General features: G+C 32.7%; 1 protein-coding gene across 2 annotated transcripts in view; it reads left to right on the forward strand.

Moving 5' to 3' along the window:
• Positions 1-27,542, forward strand: part of LOC126773286 (lachesin-like) — a 126,988-nt gene that overhangs the window by 13,863 nt on the left and 85,583 nt on the right. The window contains exon 2 of one of the 2 annotated variants that reach the window (XM_050494114.1): positions 25,000-25,083. In XM_050494114.1, the coding sequence (XP_050350071.1) occupies positions 25,014-25,083 (70 nt within the window). In that variant the 5' untranslated portion in view covers positions 25,000-25,013. Of the gene's footprint in view, positions 1-24,987; positions 25,084-27,542 lie in introns of both variants that reach the window. The other variant, XM_050494113.1, reaches the window with a different exon arrangement.

A 27,542-nucleotide genomic window follows, 5' to 3' on the forward strand; every position in this document is an offset into this window, starting at 1 on the left:
GTGGTTTATCCGTAAAAGCGTAGAAAGACAGAGCTACGTTCGCATTTATAATATTATTAGTACAGATGTCGTATACATTTCGTATTTATTATATTGTAATTTAATTAAAATAATGTCAAATTAATTTAATATTAACACGTAATGAAAACAAAGTGACTTGTACTTGTGACTGGATTACAACATCTTCGACAAACTTGGTTATCAGGTTTATCTTCCTAAGCTGTGCTTATGAGTTATTGTCGTTACATCCAGGCAGACAGATTCGAGTTATTATCGAGACAATTTACTTCTGTTATTAACGAGCGTATTAGTGACATTCTCGTGAATATGGAAATACTCTTGTTAAATATACATTTGGGAATCTTTTGATTGTCCTACAAAAACTGTCCCATATAGTAATAAGGACATCGTGAGTTAAAAGGGAGTAATTCATATCAACATAATATATAACCTATATTCGATGCATACCGTTCCATTACACATACATTATATGTAAATAATGTTCATTGTATGTGCACATTATAAATAGAAGATGATGAATTTGACGTTACTGATAATTTGGCTTTAATAATGATATATACTATGTTATAGTAATTTGTATTCTCCTTATGTAAATAATGATGTAATGAGAGCCGAGATGTTAGCCAAAGAATAGATACGGGTTCCCAGGTAAGCACCACCGAATTCATGTGCTTTATTTGTTTTTATAATTAAACTAGTACGATGAAAAAAACATCCCTCATGTGTCAGATTAGTTACACGTGTAACCATTAACGGGCACTTGTGCTGAGTGGTGGAATAACACCAAACCCAAAAAAGGAGAGAAGACCTTAGGCCTGCAGTGGGACATTAACAGACTGTTACTTCTATGTTAATAACTGTCATATCATTTTTTATCGTTTTATCAAATACTATTTTATTAAATAGCACACACTGAGGTATTCATAATAAACATTAAATTAATTTAAAACATTTAAATTTAAAATGTAAAACAATCGACATAAAGATGTAAAATACAAGGTATCATATATATAGAGTTCTTATTTGAAGCGTGTTAAATGGAAAGATCGCAGTAGGAACATCCCCAGCGGTTAGTACAGGAGACAACAATGACAACACGTGGGGACTAAAGAGGTATCACCCTCGCTGTTGCGAACAGGCGCGTCGTGTCGTCCCCGTTCCTCTCACGTCACGTCTCTTTGATTGTTTGATCCTGAACAACTTTCAGAGTTATAATTTATGCAGCGGGGGCGTTTACAATCCAAAGTTGTAATGTGCGTTGTTTTCTCGCTTTCCGAATAATTTTACTTTGTATTTTCTTCTACGTCTCCATAACGGTTTCGTTTCCAAATTAAGTGAACACGAGTACTCGTTAAGTTGCTTGTTAGCCTAGCGTTGTTGTTGCGGATAATCCTCACTGAAAGGTATTTAACTTACTCAATGCTTAGGATTAACTTCATAGCGTTTCCTTAGGATACGGACTATTTACTTTAAAATATTTGTTAAGTTTTATAAGCGATGTCGCTGGTTCGTACGCAAGAACATAATAGTAAAAAATGAATACTAATTTGACCACACCGCCATCTATCGTGAACTCATGTAACATTTTTTTTCTTCTCCAATATGTCTGCGGTCTGCGGATCAGAAGCTTTACAGTATACTATAGAAAAATAAAAACTTCTTTGTTTATCGAGATTGAATTGAAACTAAAAAATAATTGGTTGCCCATTTGAAATCAAATATACAATCTAAATATATGGATCAATTATTTCTCAAAACAAACGAGTCTGATAATGGCGGCCATTGTTCTGTAATTTATATCAATAGCACAATAGAAACATTGTTATGCAATAAATCATCGCCGTCCGTCCGCTGACGGCTCCAGCCCACTCCGCGCTGCCCGGAACCCGATCCTGACGTTTGTAACTCCCCACGCCGTGCGAACTGTAAACGTAAATATATAGATAGATAGAGAGATAGAATAGATTTTTTTACTTTGTTTGATTATTTATATGAGTCATGAATCTGGTTAACAGGTCTGTTTTACAAATGAGAACATTATCCATCACGTTTTGGCAAATTACGTTACACGAGAGAGTAAAATGATATCATATAGACAGAAAGAGAAAGAGAGCTATATATTTAAAGAAGTTTCACTTCTATAAAGTATCTTCTTGCTGCATGTATTTGCAATTGATTTTTATGTAATGTATCTGTCGTAAAAAAGTCTTTTTTTCAAATTTTAAAGTAAAATCAAATTATTTGTATTTGAAACTCCTCAATCAATATCGTATACGAGTTCAATTTAAAGCGGAAGGTTTCTATTCACTGCACCACAGTGCACCACTCTAGAGGTCAATTCCCGTTGTAGGGGGGTGAGCAGACAATACGTCTAAGCGTCCCCTGTCCCGCGTGTCATAAAAAGGTATGATCGAACCGAGACCCGTGATCCGTAGTGCGTGCAAAATTAAGACATAAATTATTCAAACAGGGAAAACAGTTGCAAGTGAAATATTTAGAAGAATTACAAAAATGTTCAGAGTCGAGATGGCAGGACACGGTCATCTTAACCGATTATTGCGGGTTCAAATCTGGACAAACACAACAAATTTTGCATGTGAACACATGCTGAAAAAAATCACATTTGTTACTTTACAAATACTTAACCTAGGTCATTAAATGAGACTTAGCAAATACCTTCTTTTTTTTTTGTTTGACGGCAGTCATCAATATAATGTTGACTTTAGTAATACGCCTTATTTATTAAAGTAATTTTAACACAAGATTTAAAAAACATTAATTGAGAAACATCAAAATTAATTCGAATTTGAATAATTAACATTTCAAAAATATAAATTACATATAAGTAATATATATATTTAAACAAATATATAATAAAATATATAAAAAGCAAGCTACAGATTATATAACAAATAATTTGAAGGCAACGTCACCAAACGCAGTGATCACGTTAATGGTACTCCGTCAGACGCCGTTTGTTGCGTAATGAGGCGGATGGCGATGAATGTACTCATTTATGTATCGGGTAAGTATTTACAATTATATGTCCGAGTGTTCTTGCTTAGGGATACTTTGTTAGATGTTTCAATTATTTTTATAAAATAAATTGAACAAGCCTCCTTGGCTTTTATAATGGTTTCTATAAATAATACTGATTTTTATTCCTATAATTTATTTTTGTATAAGAAAATCATCACTTTATGATTTTTACATTAATGAAAACTTGTCATGTTCTATTTATGTTTTTTACTATTTTTAATATTTTTCACATGATGTTTTTCCAAGAGCTCAGTGTAAACAAATTTCAAAACATCGACGCGATTATAGGTTCTGTATAACAGTCAAAGCCTTTTTCAGGCAAAAATAATTTTAAGCGGCAACAACTACAATTTGACTAATGGGGGGGGTTAGCTTCGGTTTGTTTTGTTTCTGAAAGGTATCTGGGAAATGGACATTATATGACCATGAACACCGTAAAAGCCAAATAACGGCTCATAATTAATTAAACGATGCATCGCATGCATGAACAAGTTCCTATGTACCTCTAGTATTACTACAGAAACTAACCTTTTAACTAAAACACTCCTAATAATATGCTTGGTTAGACAGGTCGACTGCAAGTCTGGCAAATCCTTACACTTACTTACTTACTTATTTAAGCAGCTACAAGCACTCTAACGTCATTTTGTAAGATAAAATAAATATAAAGCTCAAAAACCTCCAAGAAACTCCATGCTTTTCCGAAAATTCAATTACATAAGATGTTAATTGAATAGAATTAAATCATTGTTAATCCTGAAAAAATCAACGAATAAAACAAACACACTATAATATCAGTATGATGATAAAACAGCTCTTGCTAATTTATTGTCAGCGTTTATAATAAATAAATGAAATTCAATTTATATAGAAGCAATCGTAGCAACTGAAAGCGATCTTTTAAAACTTTAATATTGTCTGAACACGTGCAAAGCGCGAGAAAGCGATTTTATCGCTGGAAAGCATCGGATCTATACGTAAGTGAAAAACTTCGCGACACTGAGTAAGCGCTTTGATGAATTTCATAAGCGCATTTACGATACTGTACAGTCTCCAGCAAAGAATTCCAATATATATTCGAAACGGATTCTCAACATTATATTTCATTCGATTTTAAACATTCATTACAATTTTTAACTAATTTATAAAATATTATTATAAGTTTCAGTTCTTATAACAGCAACATATTATATTTAGTATTCAAAATAAATATAGCTTCAAACGCTTAACATTTTGCGGCCGTCTAGGAACGTGCAAGTTGTAGGATCGAACCCATGGACTATTGGTGGTGTGTGGAGAATTACGTTTCAACAAAGGGGTCATTTAAATGTATTAATAATTTTTCTAATTCAAATATGTAAAAGCTGTATATTGTTTATATATATTATACGTACATATATTATATGTTACATATGTATATATTTTTTGTTCCCCTTGCTACCTTTCATATTCGTGTTGAGAAGGAGACTGATAGAGAATAAGTAGTGTTTCCCACTTTTGTGCAATTTAATTTTCTTGTGCAATAATATATGTAAATAAACAATTTATCAAGCAAATCCGATGCGCACCGATGTCGTATATAATCACAAGTTGCCATAACTCATGTCTTTCGCAAACTTAGTCGCTGCCTGTACTTGCGCGAGCACGCTTGCGATAGTCGTCCTTATAATATATGTGCCGTATAATATATTATAATATGTTAATTTATTTCCATGCAGTGTATCCGCGTATAATGCATATTATACCTGAGTTGCTCCGGAGATTAAAGCGCCGTTAGCTCTTTATAACCCAGTTACCGTAATACATATTGATGAGATATTAATTGGAAATCATTCAATAGTTTATTTTTTTCATAAAATTTCTTTGTTCTTTGCGATCATGTTAAACGTTTTTACGGTATTTAACGGCACACTCGACGTTTTTCGAAAGCGATTTTTTTTTCAAGTATAAGTTAGGCTCTTATACTCTCTATAAAATCGACATTTTCCATATTGAATCAAACTTACACCACTTCGCAAAGAGATTCTACTGAGAAATATATAATTGAAATACAGTCCTTTTGTGTCAATCATATTAATATATGTTGTAATATACAATCAATATAATATAATATATGTTTTTTCTATATATTTGTAATGCGTATTTTGTTTTTTATTTTAATTTTAGTTATAGAATATAATAATAAAAATGACTACATAGCTTAAAATAAATGATAAATAATTCAATAAAAACGCAAAATCAACATATGATATTATCGCAGCTTAAGACCAAGAAATACTAGCTCGGCAATTTCATCAACTACTCGTATATAATCTTGTAATTGTCAAAACTAGTAATATCTGCAGAAGGACTTTGAAAAGCCGAAGACTTGCTGTTACAACTTTGTCTTCACTTCTCGTATTTATTTGATGTGGTTATAATTTTGTTTGTATCAAAAAAATGAATACTATTGTGGATACATGGTGCCATAGCCTATTGACCTTACTTTCAACAGATCCTAAAAAAATCTTAAGAAAAGCAAACTGTTATCAGAATTGCTATGTAATGTACTAAAGTCTGACAAATGCACAGCTAATATATAACGGGGAACGGCTGCCGTGTGACGTCATAAATTGTGTCTGTAATGATACACGAAACGTTTTTTGTAGTATATTTGTCAATCAAAAATAATTAATGTTAAACTGCTAATTTTTTTTTCTATTATAACTCTTTTTTTTTAAATAAACTCCCGGGATTTTCAATCTTATTCGAACCTTAAGGATTTCATTTTTTCATGAATTTTAAATAGAAAACCAATATCACAATCGGCGCATTTATCACATAAATTAGAAACAATACAAAAGCCGAAGTGGTATCTGGAACGTCAATCAAACACAGGAGCAAGATGGTGACTGATTTATTGCGAATATAAAAATACCTACATACAGTTATAATATAAAACCGTCCATTTTCCCCCTTTTTAAATTACTTAAACACTTAAAGTATAGCTATAACTATCCAGTATCCTCTTATATACTTTGAAATCCGTTAAAAATAAATATTTTGAACGTTATATCAGCACCGTAGTAGGTAAAACTACATACGTAATAAACAAAAACAACTCCGTTCAGGAAAGTATGCGCCACGTAGATAATACATATTACCCAAAAATAATATCATACAAGTAGCTGTTATTCTACCGGGTATGCGATTAAATTCGAAGCGAAGTGGCACAATGGCGGCGCAGTATGCAGGGACACGTCCAGTGTTCGGCTGTTTTGTTCAAATCTAAATTTTCGCCCACTGAGACTGTGCTACATGTAAATAAATTGCTAAATTGGTCCCTTACGACCATCACTATGTAATTTTGGTAGCGCGGTATACGAAATGTTTCTCTTTGTAGCTGTTACATGTGTTTTATGATAAAACTTAAATAATTGGCGAATGTGTGACGGTGCTTGGGATTTTTTATATAGAAAAATTTCAATGAACTTCTTAACACCGAAGCACGAGAAAGAAATGTATTAAAGTAAAACAAAAAAACTCCGGACAATGTCGTTTAGAACGTGGTGTCGGGGAAATCGCCCCGAGCATCGTCCGCAAATAATGCGTGATGACCGTTGGCACCCACCATGGACCCGCAGATGCATCGGTGTGGTTGACAAACATCGCAGTCAAGGCGGAGAGCCACAGCCACACGCAAAGAGTCACTGTTGAGAAGAGTCCCAAAGTAGGGAAGGCAAAGCCTGCAACCAAGGTCCAGACTCCGCCCTCGACACCGCTCTGAGTTTGGACAGATCCGCTCCCCCAGCCGCACTGACAAGTCGGTCGAGCTCAGACTTGTACCCCACGTTGTCCCAAGAACACTGCCTTTCTGGAAATCTAGGAAGGGGTGCATTCGGGAAGAGCATCTCCCACTCCGCTACTCCCTCAGCAGCAAAAGGTATGATAGTCCTGCCTCCATCGGACGATATATATATAAGGAGTGGAGTTAATAATTGTTTTTTTCATACTAAAGTTAATACTTTCATTTCATGTTACATTACTTTTAATTAGCATATTATTTTATATAATTTTATTATGAAAATAAACAATAACCGAGTTTCTACTAATAATCTACTTGTTGATAGTTTTATATTTCATTTATTTTGTAAAACAGCTTTGCAGCAGTGTAGCAACTTAGATTCGTCCAATCAAACTTTTTTTGTTTGAACTTGTTACTTTCATTGTATATATCATATTAAACATTAATGAAAATAAATAAATTACATTCAAAATTAAACTCTAGTTGCGTTTGCAGAGTGGTCGTTGACATGTTACAAATCTTCCGTCGTAACGGTTGCATCAGCCAGCGATCCAAACCGTTATGACTTTTCTTAATGACCTCAACGCTTTGTGGTCTAATATCATTAATCCGACTACAGTATTTTCGTTTTGCATCCATTATGAGATAGTTGTATTGCGTTCCGACGGTATTTATAATTACTTTTACACAGAAACGTACCTATAGGTATGCCTATTATATAATATTAAAGTGGCTTGATGTAAGGCCGCAGACCTGGAGATCCTGGGTTCAATTCCCAGCCAATAAAAAGTTATTAAGCTTTTCTATCAGAAAATTCTCAGTAGCAGCCCGAAGTCTGGAAGTTGAAAGTGTTTTATAGAATAGGAAAGCGGACGAGCATATGTGATTGATATACAGCTTCCATATTAAACATAGGCATGTATATATTTTTCTGTCTACGGCTTATAAATTTTCGACAAACCGAATTTGAATTTTGATAAAGCAAATATTTACTGTGTTTTTACTGTTAATAAATAAATTAAAGTATTTAGCTACGCTAGACTAGACTAGACTACACTTCAAGTTGTAAGCGTTGTTAATATTATTGATTGAACTCTTCCGGTTGTACTTACGTTGTTTATCGAGGGATGCTCGACATGTTTCGGAGAAATTTCAGTTTCCATTGTTGTGGATCATTTAGTAATAACGTTCTGTATTTTAATAAACTTGTACAGGAGTAATGAGACTGTAACACTGCTTATTATAAATCTTGAATGGCGTACTTCGGTTCAGTTAATATCCCGGAAAGCAAATTATAATTGAAACTATCAAAATTAACTGCCTAAATTATCAGTCGTTATTCACTGTAACGACAGTGCGGCCATTGTAACTCCGTAACTGACGTAATTAATGTACACTTGTAGTTTCAAATTGATCATTCGCAGCTTCTTGATCTGAGCTTTGTATCGGTTACAGCGCTCTGTTAGCACCGATAGTGTTCAAACTAATTACCCTTTAATGAATATTATAACTGAAACGATTATTGTTTGCTTAAAGCTATAAAACAGCTTTATAGTATACACCAAATAATCAAAAAGCTGGCATATAGCTCAGTACATTTCAATTAGTTACGTGTACAAACGTTTTATAAGAATTTAACATTAAGTTACTTTGTCTTGTTCTTTCAAATATCAAATATTTGATGACAGAAAGAGTAACACTTCTGCTGTAAGTGTTTATTTGTAAGTCGTAGAGGACACCGTATATAAAGATGCACTAAGAAAGGAGAGCGAGATTTAGATTTTCAGGAGTGCTTAACCCGTTCGTGTGTAACAACACTGACGCCGTCCTGATTACTGCCTTTATTTGCATGCAGGCTGGGCAGTGCATGTACATTGCAACGAAGTAACATTAAGTATGAGGTATAATATTTATACAAGCAAATCAATACATTAATGTGATGAATGGAAGCTCTTCCAATAACTATTTACAGTAGAAATGTAATAAACACTTTTTTCTAATTTCGTGGGGAAATCCTCATGGATCACACATCTCATGGGGTTATGTCGGATTCCTACACAAAATAAACTACCACGGTGTTATTTCTCTCCGCAAATTACGAAGCTATGGGTACGCTTGCGCATTCATCCGCAACCCTGCCAGTGGGTACCTCCCAAAGCAGCCATGCTCTGAATTCCTATAATTATCTGCAATAGTCGACACAGTGGTGCGCGTCGACTTTCCTAACATTAAAAAATATAATAAACATTATCAACAGCTCCAACTTAGTTAATATAATAAGCTTACATTATTGAATATAGGAATATTTGAGAATGAAACGATGAAGAAGGATACATCAGAAATAATTATTATATTTTTTTGTAACACAATGGAAAATTATTAAATCACAAGGTTGTCATTTATTTTTAACTAATTATATAAACTAGAAACACAATAATAATGTGAATTATTATAATAGACACCGGAACACTCGCGAGTTGGCTCACTGCGATGGTTACTACACTCTGTTGCGTTCGTTAGCTCTGGTATTAGAAATACTTAATAGGCTTCTTAGCTTTGAGCTTAACGTGATTTACTTTTTATTAGTTAAGTTAAAGAAATAGAAAACATAATACATAGTATAAGTACGAAGCATGAAATATATACGACATGTACTGGTTTGAAGCAGTAAGTAAAATGTTTATTCCAAGTCAGTAATAAACTTTTTACTGATCGCAGTACGCAGGTCAAGCAGCCGTCACAGGCCAGCGTGTCTGATTGTTAACAAGCCAAGAGGAGTTCGGAACAACGAATAAATTACAATTCAAAGTAAACCTTATTAACTCGATCGTAATAAATTAAACAGAAAAGTTAATTAACGAAACGGCCGTGACGGGACACCGCCTCGAACGAGCGCCGGCGAGAATTAAATTTACATTCATAAACGTAATAGAACCTTTTCCGTTGCTTGTTGTTCTTTGTTTTATTTGAAAATATGTTCTAATTTACGGTCGCGTTCATGTGTAATTTGTATGCGAACGTTCGTTTCTTTCGCCGCGTGGTGACGAACGCGGACGGCTAAATACAGGCTGAATATCCCATTATATATTTTATCCGAGTAAAGAAAATTATGGTAACAAATGGTATGGAAGAAATTAAATTACCTAAAAGTAATGATTCTGTAGTTACCAGTTTGTTTTGTTGTACTCACTGTAACAAGCTTTATTGATTAAGTACGTAATTAGTTAAAAATAACATTCAATAATTAGTCCCACTGTAGTGCAAAGTTATCTGGTTATCTTGAGGAGATGGTTTGGAGTATATTCCATCATGCTGCCCCAATCTGGTTTCGTATATATGTATACACATGCAAGTTCCCTCACGATGTGTTCCCGCCCCGCCGATATATATTATGTAAATATCAATATATTGACAGTATAAGAATTGAGATGGCCCAGTGGTAAGAATGCGTGAATCTTAACCAATTATCGTAAGTTCAAAAACGGGCAAACATCACTGAATTTTCATGTGCTTAATTTGTGTTTATAATTCACCTCGTGCTTGACGGTGAAGAAAGACATCTAATTTCACTAAAATTCTGCCACATGTGTATTCCACCAACCCGCATTGGAGCAGCGTAATTGAATAAGCTCCAAACCTTCTCATCAAAAAAAGGAGAGGAGGCGTTAGCCCAGCTGTGGGACATTCACAGGTTGTAACTGTACTGTGTATGTTGACAATATATAACTCAACACTTATTCTACCGTTAAACATTTAGATATCGATAACTGTATATTATTGTGCCTCATTGTGAAGTGTCAGTGAGCCAGTGTAATTACAGACACAGGAGATATATCATTTGCGATCCCACGGTTGTCACCATAGTTGATGCTTAGAATAATTTGCCATTTGCTCTACCTGCGTTTATGGTCGAAGATGACCGCTTACCATTAGATAGTTAAAACATCCTCTGACTTTCAAATTCATTTTACATTCAGTTTACAAGCCCCTAGAGACAACAACATTAAAAATTATATATTTTATTAGTGTATATCACATATACCTAATTGTGACTTTCTTATTCAAAAGAAAATGATATTCGACGTGATGGCTACAGACGTAGGCCTGTTGCAGATCTTTTATATAATATGCAGACAGCGAGCCGCGCGCTCCTCCTCGGAGTTAAGGAAAAATAAATATTTATATTTCTGTTCGTAAGGTTTACTTTGTTTTTTAATTGCTCTAGAGTTCTACGAGAGTCGGTGACAAGTTGTTTTTTTGTAACTCATTAAAAAACATTGAAATAAAATAGGCAGCTCGTTCGTTTTTATTTCTAAACTAAATACGTAATTATAAAAATGTATTTTGAAACTTTTACACAAACAAGATTATATTTTAAGGTTTAAGTTAGCTTAAACACAGACGCGAGAAGCAAATTTTAAATAAATTAACATAGAAAAGGCATTATATTATGCGCACACCTTGCCGGTGCCGCTACAAATGTAATAGTTAAAATATATTCGTATATATATGAAGAAAAATTTTGCTTACTTGTATAACAACGTAAAAATACACAGCTTTGTCTTTTTAGAATGTTATTTAAACTAAACGAAAAACTAGTATGAAAATCTACTTATCAATATATTTAATGAATTAAAAATTTATTTAAGCGCATACTGCATTGGATCTAACTGACAACTGGAGATGTCAAGACGTATAATGACGCATTTAACGTTTTGAGGGTACGAACGTACATGCTTAGATAATGACTGTTCTTTGATAGTCATACTTGTATGTATACGTAGACACAATTTTGAGCTATGATCAAAAATTATAATATACTCTATTCAAGTACTGCAAGTGTAATTCATTATAATAGTAAGAAGCAAATTTGTTATTTAGCTAGGTGTTGTTATAACACTAAGCAATAATTAAATAACCGCTATAGTTAGCAACATATTTTCCGTATAAAACAATGGAAAGTCTCGTAGCCGTGATTCAAACCATTTATATCCATAAACATTGGGACATTGTGTCTGCGCGCTCTCGTTGTTTTCTTGACGTGTGAATAATTATCCGGCTCTGATTAATGGAGCGGGGGACGTGGTCGCGCCGCGCCGCAGCCCGTACGGGTACGTACGTTGCGGGTCGAACGTTCGCCGCACGTGTTCGATTCGATTACACGAAAATATATTTACAACACAATTTCAAAATTTTATATGTAGATATCTCTCAAATAAAAGCTTTAACTGGTTCTAATGAATAGTTGTTTGTCGTAATATTAACAAAAATATTATTTTTTAATTCTTATAAATGTGTTGCTCTTACTTAGGTAATTTTCACCTCATCTGTTGTTGTAGCTATGCTTTACTTAACTATAAATACAGCATATATATGTTTGACTGTGAGCGCCAACTTAAGTCACTGATTGTTATCTTTTACCAAAATTCTTAAAACCAAAATTGAATTGAACCAAATCACAACTAATTTAATGTATTTATTTGATATTGATAAAGTTGATATTTGATATGATTTGACGTCTAAATCGAAAAAACCAATTTAGAAATGGTGCTTTAATTTCAATACCATAATTCGTATATTAATTATTGCCTCGACTATTTTCTTTGTGTTGTATTGTATATATATTTTGGCAACTAAGCAACGCCATAGTCAATATGCTACGACTTGTCGTCTCCTGAGCTAAAGCTACTATTATTATACTATTATCGGTAATAAGGCTTTATGCAATCCTGTCTGAGAAGGCGCCACCCACTCGTCAGTTATTCTACTGCCAATACAAAGTATTGCTGTATACTCAGTTTTCAAGTAATTGAGCCGATGTTATTGCAGGTAAAAGGGACGTGACAGCTTTGATTTAGAAATAAGTTCTCCAGTATGAAATATACTTAAGAAAACAGCGAAAATACTCACGGGGGCCATTTTTTTTTGCAACAACATTATAATTAACTTTTTTCATGAAAAAGACAGGACGCCATTGTTTTATTCTCGCGGTGTTATCGTTTAAAAAGTCATTAGTGTATTGCTACCGTTACGTAGCACACACACGAATGACCCTTGAATTTTCTTTTAATTTTATAATTGAATATTTTCAAACGCTTCTTGCATTTTTATTCCATGATATGGAATAAAAAAAAGTTACAGAAACAAGGTTAAAAAGGTCACAAATTTAGGTTCGTTCCTCCTATTAACAGTTCTTACGCAAGAATTAGCATTTCATATTTTTAACAATTTTCATAAAATTTGAAAAAACACAGTCAATAAGTTAATTAAATGATACTTTAAAATCCTGGTTAGTAATTTCGAGTATATTTTTTTACGGATCGAAGAACTGTATTGATATTGGCTTAACAAAAGCAGTACGGTCACTTAATTGTCCAATGTCCTTCTCGTCCCCATCATTAACAGTTTTTTTTATTACTTTGCTCTAGAGGTTGGGGTATACGGCGGCAGATCTTGAGCGTTGAGACAAATCGAAGTCATTAAGTTTTTCTGTTAAGATATTCTCAATCAGCTTAGAACGAAGAAGCTAAAAGTTGGCTTTAAATCAAAAATATATACATTATTTCAGTTGACTTAAAAGCACTATTTATTGTACTAGATAATTTTAACCACCACCACCGATTCGGAATATAAATATGATTGTGAAGAATTGAACAAGTTACTTATAGAATTTTATTAGATTTTTTTATCAATTATATGCATAATATAATAATTGTAATCAAAAATATATTACATTTATATAATAGAAAGAATTTATTGTAAAACTATTGTTAGTTTTACAATAAAAAATATAATTAATTTTTTTTTCTGGAGAAACATTTACAAATAAATTAAAATACAAAAATACATATTTTTATATATAAATCACGAGATCTCCAAACTATAGGTCGGGTTGCCTTGAAACATATTGGTTACTCCTTTCGCGGCGTAAACGATCACTAAGAACGGATTTTACGCAAATCCTATCCAAAATATATTTTTTTATCATCTGAAATTAGCCCGATATGTTTTTAACAAAATTAAAAAATTACTTGACTCTACGGTTACATTTTATGAATTTTTCGTACGAAGTCGGGCAGCTAGTATTTGTATGGAGACAATGCATAATCGTTACAACAAGATTTGTCAGGCAACGATGTACACTATGTATTACATAATAATGACCATATAAACCAAACAGAAGTTTCAGGTTTTTTTTACTTATTTTAACATAAAATTAATTGTTCTTTAACAATATGCTTTTAAGGCATCACTCATTTTTTACAACTTCTATAGCTTTGTTAGCGTTCTACATAAAAAGGATGAATATTAAAAAATAACGATGTGTTGTTGCAATGTACTGGTGGTAGGGCTTTGTGCAAGCTCCTCTGGGACCACCACCACCCATTTATCAGATATTCTACCGCAAAACAGCAGTAGTTGGTATTGTTGTGTTTCGGTTTGAAGGGTGAGTGAGCCAGTGTAATTACAAGCACAAGGGACATAACATTTTAATTCCCGAGGTCGGTGTATTATACCTAGTATAATACAATAGCATTATATAATGATTAAACTAGTTGGATCTTATATAATAAACATATTAAATGGTTTGTAAAATAATTCGAGTGAATGTAGCTACATAACTTCCCTAGAATTTATTTTACGTGTTATTTATATATTTTTATTTATATGTTTATGTATTGATGCGACTAAACTGTTTTTTTTTTTCTATAAGATCATTTATTTTTCGATTGGACACCTGCAAACATTCTTTTTTGCTCTCACTCATAGTTGCCTGTTAGACAATGCCTTTAGCATTAAGCCCGCCCTCTGTACAAAACATATTTAGTATTGAGCAATAAAGTATTAAAAAAAAAAAACAATTAAAAAATTCTTCTTAGTGCTAATTTCAAACGAGCGAAGCAGTACTAGTTAGTTTGCCATTTACTTAAGCTATATATAAACTTGAAACATGACATAAAGGCGCTGTGCTGTTTGTATAACATTGAAATCAATACAATTAATCGTGCATGCCTCGTCTGAATATATTATTCGTGTAGACCCGCATTGAAGCAGCGTGGTGGAATAAGCTCCAAACCTTCTCCTCAAAAAGAGGAGAGGAGGCCTTTAGCCCAGCAGTGGGACATTCACAGGCTGTTACGGTTACGGTAGACGATGACGTTCGAATACACTGAGTTTGAAAGAGTTTGAAATTTTATTTTATTTGTTTAACATGCTTGACCGTAATATGTTTATATAGCAACAAGGTTGTCAAAACATCTAGTAAATTCGATCATGATTGTAAATTTAAAGAAAACATATTAAATGAAATTGCATATTTCAAACATAATTTTTTTTCATTATTTTATTGATAACACAAGTTCGTCAATCGCTTCCACGAATGGTTGACAAACTGAGGTGAAAAACGTATTGAGCTATTTTGTGTTTGTTGTTTAAATATAAATTAACTAAGTGAATTATGTGTTAAATCAGAAATGTATAATTTAATTAAGGTTGTTTCTCAATCACGTTCAGCGGCTTAACAAATTCTGATAATTTTTGTCAAAGTTATCCTAAAATAGGGCTTAACGTAGTCTTTTTTTATTATTTATATAAAAAAAACTTATGTCGAGTGTGGCGGCTGACATAAGTAATAAATATTTTATTTATAAACTTATTTCAGTACCCACCGTGATTTTATTATTTCTACTAAACGAAATAAATTTTTGAAAATTCAGAATACAATCCACTGTCATCTTGAGTTAATAATAAAAATATATTTCGAAATGTACACTGACCTAAATAGAGTTCGTTTTTATTATTAATATTACAATTTTTGAGTGAGATAATTCTTTATTGGAAATTCAATTGTTCAAAAATTTGCGTCACACATTTGTAGGAATTAAATGAGAATGAATTTACCACAAACTCGTTCACGGAACGCGAGTTTATTTTAAATTCACTTTTACAACAATAAAGTGATACACGATCTGCATGCGGAAAATATTGACGAACATTTTATACAAATATTAGTGTCGCAAGAACAATAAAAATATTCCTTCATCGTATTGACTCTGTTACCAAAATATTCGACATACTTAATAATAATAATGTTCTCCAGACCAATTTCGGCCACGGCGGCCAGTCTCAAGAGAGATTAGCCAACTACGCAGGAGATATTATAGTGCACAAATGTGTGCGCAAACACAGGTGCACTCTCTATTCCCTAACTCTCATAATCCGAAGGGACGGCAATCCGACACGACCGGACAGAGTTCAGCCACAAAACAAATGAATATTTGTCACTGTCGGGGGACCGCTACAAATTAAACTTCTTTAAAATAAATACGCAATCAATAACGATGAACGAAATAATTATAAACCTGTTGGTAGGTGACCAACAGTTGACATTAAGTACATTAGGTACGTAGGTAATCCGAGTAGGTACAAAGATATATGTAAGTAGGTATGTAGTTTGGTATTGCGCGGTCCCGCGACGCGACAGAGTTTTAATTTAACTAATTATATTATCTTGTATTATAAATTCTAATATAATGTATTCGGTCAAGATTTTTATATAAGCCTTACTTTTCATTTTTGATTGTTAATACATTTATAATATTCATATTATTTATTACTTTTTAAAGTTTTATTTTATGATTTTCATAATTTAAGTTTTATTAAATAAAAGTCAGATGTTTTTTAAGGTACCGAATTTTAAATATAGCTGTTTTTAGAAATTAATAACATTATTGAATATATATTACAACTTTGCATGAGCTTTGTGAAAGTCTGTACTTTTTTGTATAAAATAGGTAGGACACATGGGCCATCTAATATGGGAGCCCATGTCTATAGGCGGTGATTGCTTCCGTAAGTAAGATTGATTTACTCACCCTTCAAACCGCAACACAACAATACTAAGTATTGCTGGCTCCAGTAGAATATGATGTTGAGTGGGCGGTACCTGCCTCGGCTTGCACAGAGCACTACCACAAAGTATCACTAAGGATCTAGTTCTTTAGGTACTAGCCACTTATAAGCTTCGCACGGAAATACGAAGAGCTGTGTGTTCGGTGTATCAGTTTTAAAGATGAGTGATCCAAAGAAATCCTCAAACATAGTATATATTTTTTGTATAATAATGTAATATATACATATATTATTATTATATATTATGTTAATAATATATATTAAGTGAGTTACTCGTTATTCAAAGAAAGCAGGAATTTCTGAGACAGATTCAAACAAGTCGTGTTATCGAAGCTGTATTAGTGGGAGGACATATTACATATAAATACGTATATATACCTTTGTCTTCATTTGTGTCACCGACACGATTCTATTCCTATTGTCTGCATATTTTTACATTTACAAAGGTTCATCTTGACAGTTACAAAATTGTCTCTTTGAAAATACGTATTGAATAATATAAGGATAAATAATGTAGCAAAACAGATGACGTTTCTGGAGCCCTCGCGATCAAACTTGTTATTTACCGCACGATCCAGGCCTTTTTTCTCTTGCTTTTATTTGAATATCTTATATCTTATTTAATATCTTATAATACTTTAATTTTATTTAATTATATCTGACAAACTTCATATAAATACTGTAAAAGATTTGTTATAGATATACAAAATAATGTTCAATGCAGATATATTGCCTCATTGGTCAATAAGATGGAGTTGAATCAGACTCAAATTCTGAATTAAAAGTTTGGGTTATATTTTCTATCCGGCCCTAGTTTAGCCCGATAAAATATTTTGAGTTTCAACAAGAAATTGAAATTTGGCAATTCTATCATTCTCAGTCAGTTTTGCCGTTTGTTCTGATGATTTGAAGAGTGTAGGAATAGAGAGTTCACTTGTGTATGCGCACACACATGTGGTTATCGTTCTTGAAATTTCATTGAGTCTTAGTTACAGACACAAGGTGATAATGGCTTGTAGTTCTTGCATTTATAATATTTTGTTAAGTAACACATCACGTTTGTATTGTGTGATTACATAACACATCTGTATGAAACAACGATTATTGTTAACTGTCGGATGATTTGTAATGGACATTAGATACCGGAGCTGAAGGGTCGTTAATCTTGACTAGAATTAGTATAAGGACGTTAATGATGTCAAATTGTATATGATTTGTGATGTTTTATATCATGTATATTTATTTTGATTATATGATGGGCATGAATTTAACGTTGTGGTAGGGCTTAGTGCAAGCCCGTCTAGGTAGGTACCACCGCCACGTGAATGAGCCTTTATTTATCTAGCAAAACAAATCTCAAGTTTTTAAGTCAATGCTTTTTAAAAGTTTATATAAACTTCGTTAATTTAGTTAATAAAGTTGTGGCTCGCCTATTTCATTTGTCAAGTAGTTTTGATGATGTTTCCCAAGATTGATGGCGCATTGACGATGTAACGAGGGTTATATTTCTGAAATTGCAAACGTCGAAGGTCGGTGGGGGCTGATACCATCAGATGGTACACTTGCTAGCTCGTCTAACAATTTTAAATTAGCAAAAAAGATTTGTAATTCCTCTAGATTATTTTGTAAGCAATTATCCTTTCAATGACATCTGTGCAACAATCCTGTTGATAGTTGATGTTTCTTTGCCAGAAACCTTAACGCAAGTGCTCACGCTAAGTGTACAAAGTTTTAACTCAATTGGATGAAGAGCTGGATTAAACGGACCGATTTTAGTTGATTTTTATGACTTTTATTTTATTTTAAGTCTTAAAAAAGACGGTGCAAGACGCTTTCGTACTTTACTTGCTCGATGACTTAAATTGACTCGTAAACACGATTTAAGCGCATAGAATACGTACGGAAACACTTAAAATTTTTAATATTATTATTGATTGATGTTATAAGTTGTACAAATTTGTGATTTAAATGACGAAATCAAACTAAATTGTTATTAAAAAAATTTAAAAAAAAAACTATTTAGATTATAATTAAATGTAGTAAAATTAGTTACGAAAAAATCGTAGAAATTTTTCAAGAGTTACACAAAAATATTTAAAATGCATATGAGTACGTTCATTTCAAAATTCATTAAATCGCAAATATTTATCCTATAATTATTATTTGTAATACTTATGAATTATTCATTTTGTAAAAAAATATAACTTAATTCAATGAAACAAATCGTCGGATTAAGCATTATACAAACACACAAAACCACAATCTACACATGCCCGAGTGCCAGCTTCCACTCTCTACGAAGAAAGTTTCGAGTTCGCGTTCCACAATGCTGCGCTGTTCCGCGACGGCTTGGTAGGTATTACATAAGATGGCCCAACTTCACCTGACACGTGTAGACTTACTCACGATGTTTTCCTTCACCTCCGAGCGCGGAATGAATTAAGAAGACAAATGAAACTCATGACAACTCAATGGTGCTTGCGCGGGTCATTCTAGATTAAACTCCACGTGTTCTATCATCTCACCCAACATTATATAACTATTAACTTTCGGTCTTTTTTTATACCCAAGGTATAAAAAATATACCTTGGGTTACATTATTGGAATTTTGTAGGGATCTCTATCCGTAACAGCCTACTGCTGTCCCACTGCTGGGCTAAAGTCCTCCTCTCCCTTTTTTTAAGGAGAAGGTTTGGAGTTTATTCCACCACACTGCTCCAGTGTGGGTAGGTGGAATACATATGTGGCAGAATTTCAGTGATATTAGACACATGCACGTTTCCTCACGTGTTTTCCTTCACCGTAAAGCACGAGATGAATTATAATCACAAATTAAGGACATGAAAATTCAGTGGTGCTTGCTCGGGTTTGAACCCACGATCATCGATTAAGATTCACGCATTCTTACCAATGGGCCATCTCGGGATCTCTATTTTTTTTAAACACATTTTTATAACACATCCTAATATAAAAAAGGAATCAAGCTTTTAAAAATTTACACATTTATCTAAACTAGAAATTGGAATACTAAAACACCTTTCAAATGAGAAGTTAAAAATAAAAGAAAATAATTTCACTCGTCGAATTATTATTTCCAAGAAAAATGAACGAAATAAGAATCGCTTAATTTGATTTGTATTAAAATGAAAGTGGAGTTAAATTTATCGTCGAAACCTTAAGTTATTTTTAAGTTGAACGGCTTCCGTTCGAAGCGCGCGTCGTCCGTCGTCGATGTCTGTGTAAGAAACAAATTAACTAATACGAGCCGACGTAACGATCGCATAAACAACTTCTGCTGAAAATTTGACGAAGGGATGCCTTATTTTTCATTTTACGAGCGAGCAGGCGGCGCAACTCCGAGCCCTCGCTATGTCAGAATATACTAGCGATGTTTTAAGTGATGCAATAAGAAATTTTGTTATTAAATTATTATTATTTAGTACCAATTAACAAAAAGAACCATCATTTTAAGTTTTATTATTATAACCTTGAGCTTATAACAAGTAAATATATATTATATTAAAATTACTTATTACTTTTGTAACAACTACTTTGGTAAAAAGTAACAAACTATATATATTTTTTTTATCCTGGGACATTTTTCACACACGGCCATCTAATCCCAAATTAAGCTTTTACAAAGCTTGTGCTATGGAAACCAGACAACTGATATACTACATATACTACTTTTCTTTTGTAAATACATACTTATATAGATAATTACACCCAGACTCAGGACAAACAGACATGTTCATGCACACAAATGTCTGTCCTGGGTGGGAATCGAACCCACAACCTTCGGCATGAAAGGCAAGCATCTACCAACCACGCCAACCGGCTCGTCAAAATAATTAATGTCCCACAGCTGAACAAGAGCTTCCCACCTCTAAAGAATCGATGATATCAGTCAATTATCTGAACAAATCATAACATTTATGTAATTACAGTTACAAAAACTGCGTCATGTAGTTGATGATTAAGAATTCAAATACGAATATACTTGGTGAGCCGTCGCATCAAGCGCTGCAGTAAACTGGCAGATTTTACGAGATCCTTTTATCACGCTGACCTCTCTCATTTTATTATTTCATACTTTGATTAAAATTACTAAAAGTATAAGCCTCATGTCAGCGCTCGCGATTTCGTGCATTTTACTTACTTTCACACAAAAATGTTGTTTTACTGATTTCTGTAACCTTTGCCTTTGTTATTTTTATACTAAATAAAATTTCGAAACATAAAGATTGTAAAAATCTAGATTTTTAATTTAAGACACTTAAATTCATTAATTCGTCAAAACGTTCAAAACATTTTAATTAAATTAGACTACGATATATAACTACAATTTCTATTTTACTTTTGTTCATGACTCCACGTGAAAGATTTAAGGTTGCTAAGAAAAAAAGAAATGAAACAAATTAATATCCTGTAGTTTAGTCAAGACGCACTCGTAAACAGTACTATAAACTCTATTTGGATTTACTGTTTAATGGTTAAAATCAATAGTCCCTAACCAATAACAATTTAAAAGAGAATTATTTTATTATTCAAGTAGAATTTATAATGAGGAGTCGCCCACCTTCACCTCGACTCGATTTACTTCTACTTCCAAAGTGATTTATAAAGAAAAACTTTTAAAAGATCGAATATCGAATCGAAATAAATTTAGTTAATTTTATTATTAACCGCATTGTCGCATCAGTCGCATTGGAGCAGCGCGGTGGAATAAGCTCCGTACCTTCTCCTCAAAAAAGGAGAGGAGGCCTTAGCCCAGCAGTGGGACATTCACAGGCTGTTTTTATTTTTTTATATTAATAATTTGTGTATAAATACGTCTAAGTATTTGTGCGTGATGTTTTTGAAAATAAAATAATCTTAAAATTACTACATATATCACTATATATTTATTATTCAAACATTGAACAAAGCCTTAATTGAACAAGGCAGATGTAACCACCAAAACGTCGAGCTAAACGTATGATGGCGGTTAGTATCCGAATAAAATATTAAATAACCTGAAATGTACGAACTGGGCTAAAGCCTGCTCTACTGCTCAGAAGGATTTAGAACCGATTCCACTCTGCTCCACTACATGTTCTTAGTACATATACCTACATACGAGTGAACTTATTTACAGACATTCCTGAAATCATTAATCTATTTCGCATTCTCAAAAGCTAAGAGAGAGAGAGACAAAGATATAGGTGACACACCTATTTGTACTGAAGAATATCCTGTGATAATGTCTATTAAGTTATGAAAGTATCAAAAGCGATATATTTTTGTCTATTTACTAATACCACATAAAACATTTTCATTTTCTCGTAACGTCCGACTAACATGATATTCGACGTTTTGTACAAAACTTTCTTTTTCCGAGCACATTTCCATATCAGATTAGTGGATCGGAGCTCGTGTACAAAGTTAGCCTATTTATAAAATTGCTCAGTTTGTATCAGATATTAGCTGATTGGACATGCTGATGTTTATTGCCTTCAAAGAAGAAAAGATAAAAGTGTTTTACATAGCGCGTTGTGTAAATAAAAATCGTTCAATAAATTAATTGCTAGTTCAAGATTAATTTACAAGTTAAAATGTTTTTTTTTAAATAGTAAATATTAAGTACCAGTACCAAATGTATTAAGCTTCGTATCATAAGCAAAGTAATATATCCATCTGGCGAATGCAACACTTTCATCACATTGTCTTTGATAATAATAGTAATTAACGTAAGATAAAAAACCTACGATTAATATTATTGTATGCATTAAAGTTATTTTTTATGTTTAAACACCATTAAACACCAACTATAGATCACTTAAAGCCAGCCAGTTAACGTATAGTGTGACAAGCACTATCGCGCATCTTAACGCGAGTGATAGCAGCCGGCCCCGATGTCGCACGATAAGCGTGACATATTGACGCTGGTTGCGCTCGCCTCTCTGATAACAGGCTTAGCTAGTGTTCGTATTTACATCCTTTTATGGCAATAATATTTATTCGGACATTATAATCGATTTCATATTTTTTTAACATTATGAATGTGACGAGAAAAAGTGTTATCAGCTTTTATTTTGCCAATCGAATATTTTACTAGCAGAGTACTAACGTCCTCTCCTAGACGGAGAATCCTCTCCTCTCGAGTACAAGACGTTTGTTGCTTATTTCAAGACGCAGTGGACTGCACTGCTGGTTGGTGATGTTTTGGCAAATTTCATCCTCACGATGTTTTCTGTCACTGATGAGTATAAGTTTAATTATAAACATTAAGAACGTATTCATTGAGTTGTGCTCGCCCAGATTAGAACCCACGATCTTTAATTAAAAGCTATGAAGTGCTATCGATCTCCACTATTTAAGAGTAAGTAAATGTACACGGTAAATACATACCATTACTATTAAATATATTTTTATAACGTGTGTATATATTATATATAATATATTGTAATTACTATACATCTTACGTCTGATACATATTAAGGAATAATATTTTCGTACACATTTTCGTAGAAATTACTAAAATAGCAAGTGATTTCTTCTTTGTAATATTCATAAGGGACGAGAAATAATAAAGATTTCTTCGACTTGTTCAAGAATTCGTAACATGACAACCAGACGAGGGAAAACAATAAAACTAACATTTCAACACAGAAATGTCTGACAAAATCATCTTTATTTTCAATACAAATGTCGCACAGTCAATTGAGATTAGTAACGTTCACTACGACTATTATGTACAGACCCGCCAGACCCGCTGCGAGTCGCCTTATAGCAGCTAGTCACGACATGGCCTTGAAGCTTTTGTTGTACCGTTCAAAAATACAATTACAACTACCCTTCCTATTATGAATAAAAATATATCAAATATTTTTCTGGTGATAGATTTAATGTTGAAGGTTATGTGATTTTTTTTTCACTAAAATATACTAAAAATAGTTTGGTAAATGTTTTTTTATTATTTTGGTACGAGTTTAAATTCGTTGACACTTTTGACGAGATAACGTTTTTTTTCTTATATTAAATAACTTTTTAATTTAATTTTTATAAGTTGAAAATTTAGATTGTACGTGAAAATCGTCTTATGTATTTTTTTCATGACAAATATAGTGATCAATTTCTTGAAAAATACAATGATCAATGTTTTTTTTAAAGCCGGTTATTATTACATATAAGACATGTTGTTTGCCACGTTTTTATCACTAAATCAATTATTGACAGTCATTCTGATGATCGTCTCGAGTGACGTGTTGTGAGGCCGGAAGGCGTGTTGCGGGCGTCGGTCAAATCAGGGTTCGCGAGTTAGTACCAATATCCGATGCTAATGAGTGCTTGATTACTCGACGCTCGATACCGCCTCTGCGCGACCCAAATTTAGATACCATCTGTAGGTACAAGCATTATACGTATAAGCCTTGGAGAATCGAAATACTTTTATACTAGGGATTAAATAAAATTATTTTCAGTATACATACTATCTACAATTGATAATGTATATTGCTTAAAAATTAAGTTAAAAAATTTCTTTAAGAATATTTAAGTGCTAAGTATTAAAATAATTTTAACCATCGACGTCAAATAAGTTATTAAGTTTGGGAATAGAGATTTAATAAATAGGAGACAACTTTAATAATATATAGCAACACTCTTCACACTTATACTCGTCACGAACACACAAAAAAGTAGAGAACAGCAGTGGATTGGAGGCGTGATGGTATAAGAAAGCATCTTGCCGTTTGCCGTCACGGCATTCGATTCGGTCTCACCCCGAGACGATCAATAGATGTTTCACGTCGAAAATATATATAATAGGTACATGTAACGGCTTATTATTTATTGCGTTTTAACAATAAAATTAATGGTAACTACTTGCCTCGTTCATGTAGTGGCTAGATATAAGATTGCATGAGGTCCTGAGAACGAAACTTGATATTAAATAATTCTCAGTGACCTGGAGACAGAAAGTTAACAGTTTTACACTTCCATGTCTCGGACGTTACGATAAGCCGTTGATACGTCTGATCTCGTATTGTGCTGTGCAGGCACGTGTGCACTATAATACTTCTTTTGAGAGATCCAATGGCCGCAATGAGTGAATTCCAATCGGATAAACTTCACGAAATTCGCTTAATTTTGGTATGGTAAAACTGGTATTTTTAACAATCACTGTCATTACATATCTTATTGTTCATTGTACATTATGTTCATTGTTGTGATTATTTATTAACATTGAGTGTGTTATGCAGGTGGTGCGTGCAACATGTGCGCGTGCGCGTGGCGGCTGCACGCCTTCACCGCCGCGCTCGTGCTCGCCGCGCACCTCATCAAAGGTCAGTAAAACTATTTTATAAGCGCTCCTCGTCGGAAATTTACTTTAAATTAAAATAAAAACCTTAAAATTGACGTACTGTCGGTACAATGTGAATATTTTCGAAATTTCGTAATGTATTTTCAGCTCTTTAAAATAATGGAACTATTTTCTAAAATTTGAAAAAAATTCTGTTCGCCGAATTTGTATTGATAATATTAAAATGCATTTTTTCAGTTAGTCATCATAACTTGTAAGTGATAAACTATCGGCTGTAATAATTTAAACATCAACATCAGTGAATATATTAAAATACATTATACATGTATTTGTATACCCGTAATTTTAATAAATCCACTCAACTAAATGATATTTACGTAGTTCGTAGCATCGTAGTGCTGTAGCTGTCGTAGCTCCGTAGCAACATTGCTCCGACGGAAGCAAGTTAAAATTACGTAACTTGTGCTTTAGGGAATTTATATTATAACGTTAGTTTCAAAAACTTACTTTAACATAATTTTTTAAGAAAATAAGCTGCTTTACTGAAACGCTTACACTTCCAGCGACAGTTTTTTTCTCGACACAAATGTCACTTTAGAAAAGGTTTTAGAAATTATGCAAGATTTTTATGATTAGGTTGTAGAAATTATGCAAGAAAGCACATTTAAATAGAAAATAGTAAATTGCTTGTCTGCGATTATAACACAACTGACATTCATACATATTAATTGGTGAACTATTATGTTTTACAATTAAACGAATACGTATTTATCAATCACAAGATATATTTAAAAATAAAGTTTATGTAAACGTTAAATTAATATATTGTTCCAAATACGGTGTAATTTTGACAACGAATATTACAAATATAACTCTAAATAAAATAAGTTTTCAATTAAATAACCAATACTTATAATTAAATGATGTTACAAATATGTAATTATATTATATGTTGTATTTTGGAAACGTAAATTACGATGATTGGCTATAAGAACAATATATTTATACAATTATTGACACAAAGTTTATTTTGCTCTGTGTTTGCTATTAATACATATTGCATAGCTTCCAGGGGTGCCAGGAAGGTATGCCATTCTGATAGTAGCTTCCTATCTGGTACCTTCCCTCCAATCACCTTTAAAACTTTACAATTGTGTAATTAATGTAATGTCCTTAACGTACGACAGAATTTTATTCTACAAACGATTCTTTTTCAGCAGCGCAACACCGCCTACAAAAAAATCTAACAAACGTCGAAAGGACAAAATCTGTGTAGTTCCAAGCGCGTACTACTTTTATTAGAAGGTTTTCATTTCCTAGGTCCAGTTATTTACAATAACATTAGTTTTTTCATTTTTTTCAATATATGGCTAATCCAATCATAATTGCAAGAAACGTACGGTACGTACGTACGTACGTAAATTTCATTCCTTCTACACAAAACTTATGAAAAACGCATACATGCACACACATATATTCTTGTTGATGTCTTACATATAAACTAATATTGTAACATGTTGTACAAAATAATTTTATAACTCAAAAAAGGAGTAACAGTCATGTTAACTGCTACTCCTTAATACAGATTATTTTATAACCTAGCGAGGAGTACAGTGCTACTATACACACCTGATTGAAATTAAAATAATTTGTACAAACTAAATTATAATAATCAACTACTATGTTCAATCTCTATTATGAATAAATATATATTATTATTATTATAAAAATATATCACAATACTCATAAAAATTCAAAATATGATTTCTTTACTCTACATCTTTTCTTAAACCATTCATACTAAAAATATTTATATATAAATTATATTTAAAATAGTACGCTATCTATGTAAAAAATAATTAATTTTATTTAATTATGACTATATTTTGCAAGCCAATTGAGGAAAGAAACGACGTTTGTATGTTGTAATACATAAGATACGTCAAGTTTGTGTTCGTGTTTCGTGAATTCAGAATAAATATTTTAATTATTTCCCGGTACTTTCTATCCAAGAAATTTAATAATAATTAGTGGAATTATTGTTTGACTTTTTTTTAATTTTTCTGCTATTGGCATTTGGAGACGATCCGTTTCTATAAGGCGTGTGTGCGTGGCAGGCTCTCCTGCCCCTCGTCAGATGTCGTCTTATTATTGCCTACTATTTATTCGCTGCACGAATATCCGTGATGGGTCCGATGGTGATATATTGAAGTTTGTGTAAATACTTTTATCGATAGACTTAAGTTGACAAATTTCATGCATTTGATCAACTGAACGCCAGAGTTCTTCCTCTTTTTGTCTTCATTATTGTACAATATTTTTTCTGAAATAGTCAAAGTATTAGACTCGAGTTCTTGGTTGGTCAAGCTGTGTAACTGCTGCGCAAAAAGTAGTGTGTTAGTGGTATCTAGTTTATTTCAAAGATGTATTGATGTTAACGAGTTGCCAACATTTTTGTATTCGTTCAAAGTTGTGACGAGT

The sequence above is a fragment of the Nymphalis io genome, chromosome 14 (assembly GCF_905147045.1).
Source record: "Nymphalis io chromosome 14, ilAglIoxx1.1, whole genome shotgun sequence".
Lineage (NCBI taxonomy): Eukaryota > Metazoa > Arthropoda > Insecta > Lepidoptera > Nymphalidae > Nymphalis > Nymphalis io.